Genomic DNA, 13,059 nt, shown 5'->3' with positions numbered 1-13,059 from the left:
GGAAAAGAAAGATCTTTCATACTCCAAGACGAGGAAAATATAAACAAAAAGGGCAGTTCAACAAAGAATTTATATGAAACTGTTTGGGATCCTGAGATGTATTCTAATTTTACTCATCTCCTTCTGCACTTAGAGTTTGTTCATAAAGTGTTTTTTTAAAAAAAGATTTTATTTATTTATTTGAGAGAGAGAAAGAGAGAGAGCACAAACTGGGTGAGGGGTTGTGAGGGGGGAAGGAGAAGCAGACTCCCCACTGAGCAGGGAGCCCATTGGGGCTCAATCCCAGGACTCCAAGATCATGACTGAGCAGAAGGCAGATGCTTAACCAATGGAGCCACCCAGGTGCTCCCATAAAGTACTTTTAAGTTAATATGGTTATCAACCATAAATAGTGTCTTTAAAATGAGAAGCTAGGGCAGCGCGGGTGGCTCAGCAGTTTAGCGCCGCCTTTGGCCCAGGGCCTGATCCTGGAGACCCGGGATTGAGTCCCACATCGGGCTCCCTGCATGGAGCCTGCTTCTCCCTCTGCCTGTGTCTCTGCCTCTCTCTCTCTCTGTCTTTCATGAATAAAAATAAATAAAAATTAAAAAAAAGAGAGAAGATAAAGGCTAGACTGGATTTTACTTTCAAAACTTTCAGGAGCTAAATACATGGAATAAATGTATTTTCTTGGTGAAAAATATGGGTTTAGTTTTGAAAGGTCAAGAATTTACTTTCCAACTTAATTTTCACTGGCATTTTCACTGACAAGCACCACTCTCAGCAGGCATTGATATTTTCTTATTGTGAGAGAACAGTGATTGTCCTTCCTCAGATTTAACCTTTATTATTTCTTCAAGTCCTGCCATCTGCTATTACAAAAAAAAAAAAAAAAAGCTCTGCACAAAATGAAGAAATTAATGGATGCTACCAGCTTTATGCAGAATAACCAGATAACTTAATTAACAAAGCAGGGTTTCCCATGCTTTTTGTAGAGTGAAATGCACTCATCAGAGAGCAAAAGTACAAGATAGAGTCAGGTGGGTTTGGGTTCAACTGTAATCTCTGCCATGTAATGGGGAGATGATCCACACCGAGTGCCAATTGCCAATCCTTGCACTTTTAAAATGGAGACAAGAATAACTATTCTCTGGGTTAAGAGGAATAAGGTAATATACATAAACTGGCCAGTATGATCATGGGCAATTAGTAGGTCTCATCATTCTACACTACCTCACTGTCTCAAGCCTCTTCCCACCTTTATAAAAATTATTTCCTTTTTAGCAAAAATTGAAGGATGCTAATATTAGCTTTTCGTAGTTTTTATAATCACACACTGAAAAAAACTTGTAAATGACCATAACAAGTATTAAATTCTGAAACTGTTCATTTAAAACTACTTCTTTATATGGATAAATGAAATGCTTTTGTTAGAAGGAACTGCTGAAATACATTTTTGGCTAAAAACATGGGAATGCTATATTTAGAGAAACATTTGGCTAATACAAATAGTTAATTGCTTTTCTTTTACAGAGAGATGCTTCATGTCAGTCAACATATGCAGCTCACAGGCAATTACAGTGGAAGCCATATGTAGAATATATATTGTATATTTTCAGTCTTATTAATATAGCAAAGCATAACGTGCTTAGAGTAGCACCATGGAATAGCTATTCGATACAGACTTCCTGCAAATGGTACAGTGGTTATGAGAAAGACTTGGAAGCCATCAGCCATGTGTATATTGGAAAGTAGGACTGGCAAAAAAGTGACAGCATTTTTTTGAGAGTAAAATAATATTTAAATTACTACAATAAGTCCTTTTTCGCCCCTCTTATGGGTTCTGGTTTGAAAAGTACCATGCAATTAAAAAGAGAGAGAGAAAGCTGAACTATCAAGAAACTGACAGTACTGACAGAGCAGGGCACTTTTAGTTGAAATAACATGTTCTCTACAGTGTTGTTACTGAATCTGAATCTATTTCATGTCCACTCTGATATTCAGTTAAATAATAAATATTTAGTAATCCTGGTATCAATGAACCCGAGCCGCTGCAACACTAGAATAATGGATGGGACAGTAGATTTCCTCATGTTCACACTAGTCCAAAGTAATTTTTAATTCTACATCAGTACGAAGTAGGTCTGTCACTGAAACCAACAGATCTTAGAATATTGATGAAAGCGATGGATCTTCTTCCCATAAAATGCACATGGGCACATGCATGATTGTATGTGCGGTTTTAGAAGACTCAAGGACCCATTGAATCCCATTCATGAACCTCACTCAACCTGAGACCTCCACAGCTTTGGAATAGATGTAACTTTGGGGGGGAAGGCAGAAGAGAGAGTCTTTCTCTGCCTGGTATATGTTGATTACTCCGGAGAAGGGTTAAATAACTTCAGTATCTTCATAAGTACTAAAGGTTATAGGGAAAAAACAGCTCATTATAAACCATTTCCAGAACAAAAACACATGGGCTTTATCAACAGTAAGGATTTGTATGTTAGACTGAGAACTTCTGGATTAGAGTCATTTTACACTAGGAATATGAAAGCCTAAATCATATAATCTTTTACTATGTGTGATTTAATCGCCACTCTAAAGACAAATGTGATAACTTTAGCCTAAGTATTAATATTTTTCATGAAAGTCTGTATTTGTTATGATTAATATACTGGCTTTAGAAATGCAAAATTTTACTTATTTATTATTTTTTATTTTTTGAAATGCAAAGTTTTAGATTCCATCATAAATATTTTGATGAGGTAGTTCTAGCATAGGGTCCAGAAATCTATATATTTTTTAAGATTTTATTTATTTATTCATGAGAGAGAGAGAGAGAGAGAGAGAGAGGCAGAGACACAGGCAGGCAGAGGGAGAAGCAGGCTCCATGGAGGGAGCCCGACGTGGGACTCGATCCCGGGTCTCTAGGATCAGGCCCTGGGCTGAAGGCAGCGCTAAACCGCTGAGCCACCTGGGCTGTCCAGAAATCTATATTTTAAGAAAATTATCCTATATAATTCTTTACAGACAGTAGAGCTCACCTTTTGGGAGTCAGAAGCTTGTGGTACTGCTGTGATCTGCTTGTTATGGCATATTGGTAACAAGTGTCTATACTTTGCAGAATGGTAAATGCGAGTTTATCAAGGCGGAGAGGCAGACATCAACAGAGGACTCAAGAGGTAAGTGTGATAAGAGTAGGGGATTTCAAGGTCATGGAACTTCCATGAGACTAGATTAAGTGGCAGTTGCTAAGAAGACCTGCCCAAGACTTCTATCCTGAGAACCATGGCAGCTTATGTGGCTCCAGGTATGTGCAATCCTAGCATTTCTGCCAGAGGAAGGGCCCACTCTGCAGGCTGAGCTTAGGTCACCGACACACTTAAGGAAAAAAATGACAGGTTTGAGGAGAGCCTCTGTTCTCATTAGCAAAATGTGCAGAAAATTTGTAATAGGAGGGAGAAAATTTCACGAGAAAACCTCAGGAAGCACTGGACTTCAATAAATTTGACAATCTCAAATTCTATGACAACAGGTTAGAGTGCTAACAATAGTAAACATACACTGAGTGTTTCTTATGTATTGGTTTCTGGGTTAGGCACTTAATATAATTATTTTGTTTTATTGATTAACTCAGGAGAACCCTATGAAGTATATATTTTTCTCCTCTGAGGAGAAAAGAGAAAAAATGGAAACACAAAGAGTTTGAATAACAGGCTACAAGTTAGGTCCGAAGCTGCTATGTGGCAGTGCCTGAATCTGAAGATGGCCTGACTCCAGAGCCTGCACACCTAACCAGTGTCCACACGAGAAAGAGGAGAATGAGTGGAGCTGTGCCACCGCCCACCAGCAGCACCGTCATCATCGCTAACACAAAGCAGGCTCTAATCTTGTGTTCTCTCACCATTAACTCAATATCAGAACTACATAGCAAGAGAAGTGCTATTATTATCCCATTTTATAGGTAAGAGGCACAGCTAGGCACAGAGAGGTGACTAACCAAGGTCATGAGGCTTGTAGGTGGCAGAGCTGGGGTGTGTATCCAGCCAGTTGGGTTTCTGCGTCTATGCTCTTATCCTTGATGGTACACCCAGAATATTTATGTAAGCATTTGTCTGTGAATAAATGACCAAGTTTTGATGACCCCTCCCAGGATCTCCACTTCACCGAGTAGATGTGCTTCTTCACATTCATAAGTTTACCCATCCCTTTTTGTGAAAATAGTGTTTTCAAGAACTCATGGATTTGTCATGCCCTTACAATCCTTTTCAGATTATCTCCTGCTGAGAAAGAACTGTCGAATTATTATATTTAGCACAGTGCCTTAATAGGCTTTAAACTCTTGTATAAGACACCCTTCTGAGAATCCACACTGATGACATAATCAAAGAAAAAGTTTCTTGGAGAACCTTGGCAGAAGGAACTCATTTTGCTGGAAGAGGAACTTGTATGATGCTGGATTGGCTGCGTTGCTTTCACATGTTTCACATATGTGGGTTCCTACATCCATGTTTAGGCAGAAGTCGGTGAAGGTGAGGAAAAGGATGCTGCCAGGCAGGCAGAGAACTCAAGTGCCTGAAATGGCTGTTGATGGCAGCTCCTATCTTGCAGAGATGTGCATCACATCCTGTCCCCATTCCTTGATTCCGGCCAGAGAGTGGGTTGGTCATGGGTGGGTGGCTGAGGACACTGTAACAAACAGCTCCTTGACCAAATATTCTGAGACTAGGATCCATCAAAAAGCTTAGTCTCACCAAATGCTCTACTATAATAATTTGAAGCATGTCTTTATTTTATAAGTCTACTAGAAGTCAGCTTTGTGGGAGAAGTTCTGCGTCTATTTCCCTTCCTGAGCACAGGGAGACAGACTATGGTCATACAATTACTTGCTCAAGCATAATAACCCTCTTGACGTGTGGTGGCCTCTATGGTCCACACCTTGGTGGTATGGATCAGTTAGCTGCAGTCTGTCTCTCACCTTTACATCAAATGTATTCCAAAGTTAGTTGGAGTTTCAATTTTTACTGTGATTCCATGAGGTTTATCTTGCTTGCTCTATATTAAAAAGCACCCTGTATAAAAAAAATTAGCCATGCCCCGATCCTCCTTGCCATAATGCTCTACATTTCTTTTATCCCCCTACAGAGTTTATCAGCTCATACTACTATATAATTTACTTATTCATCATTTTTAGTGTTTATTGCCTTTACCCCATTGGAATGCAAACTCACAAGTGCAGGGATCTTTGTTTTCTTTACTGAAACATACTAAACATGTAGTACATAGGTAGGAAGCGATGAATAAACAGTGACTGAATGCTTTCCATTAAAATTAAACTTTGATTAAGTCTGATTAGAAAGCAGTTCATTTTTCTAGTTTTGGAACTAGAAATGTATTATTTAAAGTTTTTTCTTGTCTCAGAATTTGAAACTGGTAGGTAGAGTGTAAAAACTATCCAAGCCTTACCTTGAAAGCCATTTTTAAAATCGGCTCCATTGGGTAAGAGATCTGGTATGTATTCACTGTAGCCACCTACGTAAAACTGACTGACGACATTGAGACCAACCAGTCTTCCCGGGGAGATGATGGATTTATTTTTATGATCATCTACCTTCAAAAGGAAAAGAATTCAAAACCTATTAAAAAAGGAATTAATTCCCCAGGGTGAACTGTTAAGATACTGTTTTTTGTTATTTCCCATTAACTTGGCATGAAAAATTCACAAAGATCTGAATTTTGAAAAAATAAAAAACACCTCACCACTCTATTCTTTGCTTCTCTGCTGGTGTCTGTTACCATGGATATATTAATATTGCAGTCATGGTTTTGCATTTCAATCAAAATCACAGTTCTCCAAAGATCAGGAGCTGGCATCCGGCTGGTCTTCCTCCTTCTACCCTTGCTCCCTCCCCTTCCATTCTCAATACAACCACCAGAGTAATTTATCAAAAAAAGTTACTCCACTGTGGTACTCAACCCCCCTTCTTAATTTCTCAGTTGTTCTCCATAGCTCTTGATAAAAATCTAACTTCTTAGCATGACATCGAAGTCCTTTGATAATACAGACCTGGTCCACCAACTAACCACCTCTTTCGCTCCTCCCTACCCCAGAGCCACACTGAACTACTTGCATTCTTCAACACACACTAGCTGCTGTTGTTTTTCTGAACTCCTATTTATTTGCAGTTGTGCTCAAGCATCACCTTTGTAGGGGAGCATTTCCTGAGCGCTCTCTCTCACCTTATCTACATTAGTCATCCCTTTTACTTATCCCCACACCACTTAATTGCAAGCATGCTTCTCATCCTCAGCTGTGAGCACTGGTCTGGGATCTGCATGGGGCAGGCAGCATGGGCCTCTTGCCTCTCGTCTCTATTGCACAGATCCAATGATATATGGCAATGCTCCACAAAGCTGTGGGATAGATGAAGGGATGACATTTTACCTTCAGCCAGCCCATCTGGAGGAGCCTCCCCAGACGGACTGAGTGGATGCCAAGGCTCAGATCGAGGGGATCACTGCTGATACTTGCCATGCCCGATCCCAGGTTGTAAGTATAAATGACACTGCCGTTGCGCAGACCCACAGCCAGGAAGTCATCGCCGTTCAACCCTGGGATGAAAAGACATGTGAGGCATGCTTGCTGAGAGATAATTCAGGTTTCTAGTCAGCTTCACTTTATTGTCTAGTTCTGAGGTATAGACCAGCATATAGGAAGGTATAACAGACATGTAGCCCCTCATCGGCACTCAGGTATGTCTGTGTCTGGGTATTGTTGTTCACACCCTTAGAAATTTTGTGAACACCGAAAAGTTTTTCTTTGAAGCCACAAGGGTTCTTGCCAGCTGAGGGGAATGATCAATACCTAAAACGTTGGGATTAACATCTTTTTGTTTGAACGAAATTCAGTGTACACTTTACAATACATAGAACTTTATAATAGAGTAGAACTGCTCTGATAGTTGAGGAGATTCAATAAATTGAGATAACCGAGTATCAGCTTTGAAAGTCTATGATTTGAAGAGAGTTTTAAAAATTGTATTTCCATAATTGCTCAGGATATGCTATAATTGTTTTCTTACAAAAGCTCTTGGCCATACCCCCATGACCACTTAAAGGTGGGTTGTGTCTATGTTCCCTTTTCTCATTCTCTCTCCATTAGCTCAGGACCATCCATAGAGAACAGTGAGGACCCAGAGCATTCAGAATACAGCTCATACAGACCCGTGGAAAAAGGGGAAGGCGGTTGGAAGTGAACCAACATCAGACACTAGAGAAGGGTTCTGGCAGTAGGTCCGGTAGCATATAGAACACTGGAGATGGTCAATGCTGCCAGCAAGTGTGCAGAACAAATGTAGGTTAAGGCAGAGCTTTTGAGTTAGGTGGACATAGGAGGTCTGTCCACAGGGAGGAGGAACCCAAATATATCATTCAGTTTCTGAAAGGTGTGTTTGTGGACTTAATACTGAGGTCTGCAGGTAGGAAACTAAGGCAAATACTTCTGCTCAGAGGAAAAATATGAGGCCTGATAGAAGTAAGAAGTTTAATCAGCGGGCAAAAAAAGCAAGTCCTTGGACATGGACAAAGTTTGTTGTGAGTGTGCACAGCCTCCCTCTCCTACACTTTTAAGGTTGATGTTGTATGCTTCCTTGGCCTCTGCTGTTAGTCTAAGCAAGGTAAAGGAGAGGAAGATCTGCAGGGGTGGGGGTTTCTAGATAGTGTAGGGAGATGGGCTTCCCAAGGCATTGGAAAATGGAAGACAAATATTTAGAAGTACTTGAATCTACCTGTGCTTTTCTTGTGGGTCTGCCATGGGCTGTGAGCTGGGTTATTTTTGGAAGCTCATCAGGTGAGCATGATACGCAGCCAGGGTTGAGAGCCACAGTGTACGATTATTATTAGTATTAGTATTACTACGACGACAACTACTGCTACTAATTATACGATTATATACTAGTATTATTAGTATTAATAGTACTACTACTAATAAGATAAATGTGTTGTGTCTAAAGACTGCATAGGTATGGTGCTGACCACCCCAAGAGGTTATGCTTTCTATTTGAACCACAAAGTTGCTTCCAGCACAGAGAGGCAATGGTGATCTTAGAACTTGAAAGATCAAGGTGCCTTCGCATTCCTTTCTTACTCTCATGACTTCTCTGCATTGGCTAATGATTTACACTGAAAATGGTGACACTGACCTAAAGGGAGAGAAGGGAGTCCATAGATATATTTCTTTTCAGTCCTTCCTTAGCCCCCAGTAAGTGAAAGGAGAGAATGTTGACAGAACATGGGTGTTTCGAGAAGTGAAATGAAGATAAGTTGACTTGATTTTGTGCAGCATCTCTAGCATTCTGGTAAGAAAAAATTACACATGCAGGTACAAGCTACAAAACACCAATTTTGGTGATTCTGCAAATGAGTTAAATGCTCTGATATTTGCATTTTAAACCGGCATTTCATGATATAAAAATGAATGATAAAAGTCTTGTTAATAATTTAATATTTTAATTTTTCTTAACTTACACTGAAATAAATAGCAACTAAAAGACACCATAAAAGGTTGAGAGACCACTGAAGAAAAGAAATACTTTCAGTACCTCTAATGGCATTTTTTTCTTTGCTTTTTAAACAAGAGACCCTGAATTTTCATTTTCTAATGGGCCCCACAAATTACATAGCCATGCCTGAGGGGGGAATCTTTGTTGCCTTCATATAACAAACTGGGAGAGAAGAGCAAGCAATGAAAACACTATTAATCTGTGCATCTGAGGCTGTTGGGAGACTCTGTAGGTAGATGAGGTGCTAAGACTTGTGGGGGCAGATCTGCATCAGGGTTTGTGGGGTGATACTGAGGTACATATGGGACCATTAAAGGTCACATAGCTGCTAGGTGGCAGAGCCTGCATCTGAAGTCACCCTGATGCCAGAGCCTATACTCTTAATCACTGTCCTTGTAGCAGAGAAAAAGAAGCATGTGTCTGGCTGGAGCTGTGCCACCTCCTACCACCACCAGCTCTTCCTGTGTTCCTTTCTGAGGAATAAGGGGAATAATAATATCTCTTAGGAGTTTTCTAAGGATTAAGTGATATTTAATATTAGTACAGTGCCAACCCAGCACATGGTAGGTTCTCAATAGGTGCATTTTTTTCCTTTTCTCCTTGACTAGGCCTGACCTGAGCTTTGTGTATTCTGTTTTCTTCTCCTACTTCATCAGTACAAAGCCTGGGAAGCAGGTATGCTTGGCCCTTAGGCAGGAGCATGCATCTGTTCTCAGTTAACCTTTGGGGTCAGGGACAACCGTAGAGTTTTTCTTTTTTCTTTTTCTTAAACCTATAGACTGATTGTTTCAGTGTATTACTCTGATCTAACTGAAATTTTTTTGAGGGTCAACCATGTAGGTGAAGTGAAGGGACTTGTGGGTATGGTTTGTTAGCAACCATTTATATGTCTTATGTCACTTTCCTGTGACATTTACTGAAGTGAAAATTTCTTGCCTTAAAGCATGTAATAATATTAACAATGACATATTTCAAACAACTACCACTAATTGAATTGCAGACTCAAATTTAAGTGTTCCTTTATCACATTACTCTATGAGTAGCTCTGAGAAATATTTGGGCAATTTCTATTTTTACATTTGTCAATTGACAAAGTTACAGATGATATTTGGCATTTATACTATTAGAGATTTTTAGTGATTGACACAGTGAGTTTGTTCATAAAAAGAATTGGAACTAAGCTCACTTGGCATGCAGAACCTAAAGCCAGAGTGAACCTTAATGAAACCAGGCTTAGGAAGAAGATTTTCAGACAAAGCAAGGAATATTTGTTGGATATTATTTAGTAGCTGATGCTAAGAAGGAAGGATTTAGTGAGATTATGTTGTGCAAGTGGTAAAGGGGGAGGAAGGAAACAATAGGAGATAACTTTGGATGAATAGTAGCTATGAATAACAAGATCTAGGAAGTGAATAGAAATCCTTTTAGAATGTACAGAAAAAAACTAAAACCAAACAAACTTGGTCTCTCTTTGGCTAGAAAGAAGAGTCATTATTCAGTTCCACAAATATTGTTTAGCAGAGAGCTCTGAAGTGGGCCATGTGTTGGAGAACCATATTTAGCATTATAACAACTCATAATGTTGCTTACAGGAGATCTCATGGGGGAAGAAGATGAGATGCTGTGGTCAGAAAAGCATCTGGCCTCATAATGGACAGAGAACAGTGACTTAGCAAGAGAAGCAAGGACAGTCTAAATAAAGAGAGGGATGGTGGCCAGGGTAACAATGATAAATAATGGAAACAAAGGAACTCTTGTACACTGTGGATGGGAATGCAAACTGGTGCAGCCACTGTGAAAGTCATTATGGAGGTCCTTCAAAAAACTAAAAATAGAATTACCACATGACCCAGTAATTCCACTAGTGGGTATTTATCCAAAGAAAATGAAAACACTAATTTGAAAAGATACATGTACCCCTATGTTTACTGCAGTGCTATTTATAATTGCTGAGATATGGAAGTGTCCATTGATAGATGAATGGATATAGGTTATGTGAGATACACACACACACACACACAGAATATTATTCAGCCATAAAGAGAATGAGATCTTGCTATTTTTCAACAACATGGATGGGCCTAGAAGGTATTTAGCTAAGTGAATAAAGTCAGGCAGAGAAAGACAAATGCTACATGATTTCAGTTATATATGGAATCTAGAAAACAAAACAAACAGACACACAAAAGAAGCAAAAACAGGCCCTTAAATATGGAGAACGAACTGATGGTTATTGGAAGGGAGTAAATGGGGAGATGGGCAAGATGGATGAAGGGGAGTGGGAGGTACAGGCTCGCAGTTATGGAATGAGTAAGTCACCAGGATAAGACATCCAGCATAGGGAATGTAGTCAATGGGGTTCTGTAATAGTGTTGTATGGTGACAGATGGCATCTACACTTGTGGGCATAGCAACCTATGAATCATATGAATTGCCATGTTGCATACCTGAAACTAATATAACATAGGGTATAGACTATACTTCAATTACAAAAAATGGAAACAAGGTGAAGGATGCTGCCATGGATTATCTGGAAGGAAAGATCAAAGAGGTTGAACTTTACTGGATTTGCTTGTAGTTTGTTTTTAAACCTAAAGGTTTGGGCAGCCCCGGTGGCTCCGTTGTTTAGCGCCACCTTCAGCCCAGGGTGTGATCCTGGAGACCCGGGATTGAGTCCCACGTCAGGCTTCCTGCATGGAGCCTGCTTCTCCTTCTGCCTGTGTCTCTGCCTGTCTCTCTCTCTGTGTCTCTCATAAATAAATAAATAAATAAATAAATAAATAAATAAATAAAATCTTAAAAGAAAAAAAAACCTAAAGGTTTTAGTATTTATACCAGCAGCTCTCCAACCTGGCTGGACCATATCAGTATAGCCTCTGATTAACTTGCAAGCATGGACAGGAAGCAGAAATCTATATATAGAAGGGAGGAGGGTATCAAAGGTTTCAGATGGTAAGCCCAGGAAAAATCATACAGGTCACTTTGACCTGAATGAAGAGTGAGACAAAAACAAAGAGAGAAAATAGGTAGACCTTAGTAGCGTGTTGGCATACCATATGATGATTGTAAAGGAATTTTTATGAGAAAAACACCAGGCAAATTCAGTAGCAGTAATTAGTGTTGGTCTCGTTAGCTTCACCTTGTAGGAAGACCTGGAGAAGAGTAGCTAGTGGTTGGAACCACTGATTCATCAACAAAGTCCTTAAAAGGAAGAATAAGACTCATGTATAAAAGAATTAACCCAAGCCTATGCATTGGAGATAATTTCTGGGAGAACCTGTCTTGCTGTTTCTCCCACTGATTTTGGTCAATCACTGTCTGTTGTAAATCATAAAGCTGAATGTACATATGCTCTCACTTGGTCTGCTCAGAAGGATACCCCAGAAATCAGAACCACTGGCCTGCAAAGAGGTAGAAGCTCGGGGATGCCTTGGTGGCTCAGCAACTGAGCATCTGCCTTCAGCTCAGGGCGTGATCCTGGAGACCCGGGATCAAGTCCCACGTTGGGCTCCCTGCATGGAGCCTGCTTCTCTTCTCCCTCTGCCTGTCTCTCTCTCTCTCTCTCTCTCTCTCTGTCTGTCTCTCATGAATTAAAAAAAAAAAAAAAAGATAGAAGCTCATTCTCAGGTGCCCCGGTGAGGATTCAGAACTGTTGGAAGGCTTTTCCTGGGATTCTTGGGCTGTTCCTTGGTTGCTCTAAGGGGGCGTATTGAGAAACTAAAACATGAATATAGACAGTGCTGTAAAATCCCTGTGTATTTCAGTGCTCACCATACTTAAAGGTTATCATTGAGCCTTTAAAAAAAAAGATTTTATTTATTTATTCATGAGAGACACAGAGAAAGGCAGAGACACAGGCAGAGGGAGAAGCATGCTCCTCACAGGGAGCCTGATGTGGGATTTGATCCCGGACTGGGCTCACACCCTGAGCCAAAGGCAGATGCTCAACTGCTGAGGCATGCAGGCATCCCTCTTATTGAGACTTTTATGTCACAGAAGCATGATAATTCTTGTTCAGGTGTCCAACAATCTTTTAATTCCAGTAGAAAAAAAAACTTTCTGAAGTATTTTATTTAGAATGAAATTTTGATTTATAACTACAGAAAGCAAATGTAATTTGTATTATTTCTTCAAACTATTCTTCCAGTTTGGTGAAGTATTATCATGTATTAAATCTAATTTACCTCTCTCAAAATGATACTGTACCTGGAGCCCGCAGAGGTAAGCAGTGTCCCAGTATCACAAAGGCTCTTTACTCATTGAACTTCTGGCTGCCCATTTCTCCTTCTCCCTCTCTTTTGAAAAAATGGTGATGATAATACTATCACAGGACTGTCGCTAGCAATAACTTAGAGTGTTTTATATGATCTTTGCAAATGGATTCAAAAATTCTAAGTGACAAGTGGATTTTTCTTTTCCCTTCTAGCTTTCCTGTCCTGAGTGAAAGAATAGATGGGAGAGGAGCCACCAAGATGATTCTGTGACTTTCTGGTCCAGTGAAACCTGCTTGGCGAAT

At 39.9% G+C, this 13,059-nt stretch overlaps 1 protein-coding gene across 1 annotated transcript in view; it reads right to left on the bottom strand.

The window, feature by feature from the left end:
• The window catches only part of EYS (eyes shut homolog), a 1,534,343-nt gene that overhangs the window by 51,282 nt on the left and 1,470,002 nt on the right, over positions 1–13,059 (bottom strand). Inside the window, exons 35-36 of the mRNA XM_041742712.1 lie at positions 6,428–6,594; positions 5,449–5,593 (exon numbers count right to left, since the gene is read on the bottom strand). Coding sequence (XP_041598646.1) covers positions 5,449–5,593; positions 6,428–6,594 — 312 coding nt within the window. The remainder of the gene's footprint in view (positions 1–5,448; positions 5,594–6,427; positions 6,595–13,059) is intronic.

The sequence above is a fragment of the Vulpes lagopus genome, chromosome 1 (assembly GCF_018345385.1).
Source record: "Vulpes lagopus strain Blue_001 chromosome 1, ASM1834538v1, whole genome shotgun sequence".
NCBI classification, from domain to species: Eukaryota; Metazoa; Chordata; class Mammalia; order Carnivora; family Canidae; genus Vulpes; species Vulpes lagopus.
The sequence above is the reverse complement of the archived record's forward strand: the minus strand, read 5'-3'. Positions and strand labels throughout refer to the sequence as shown.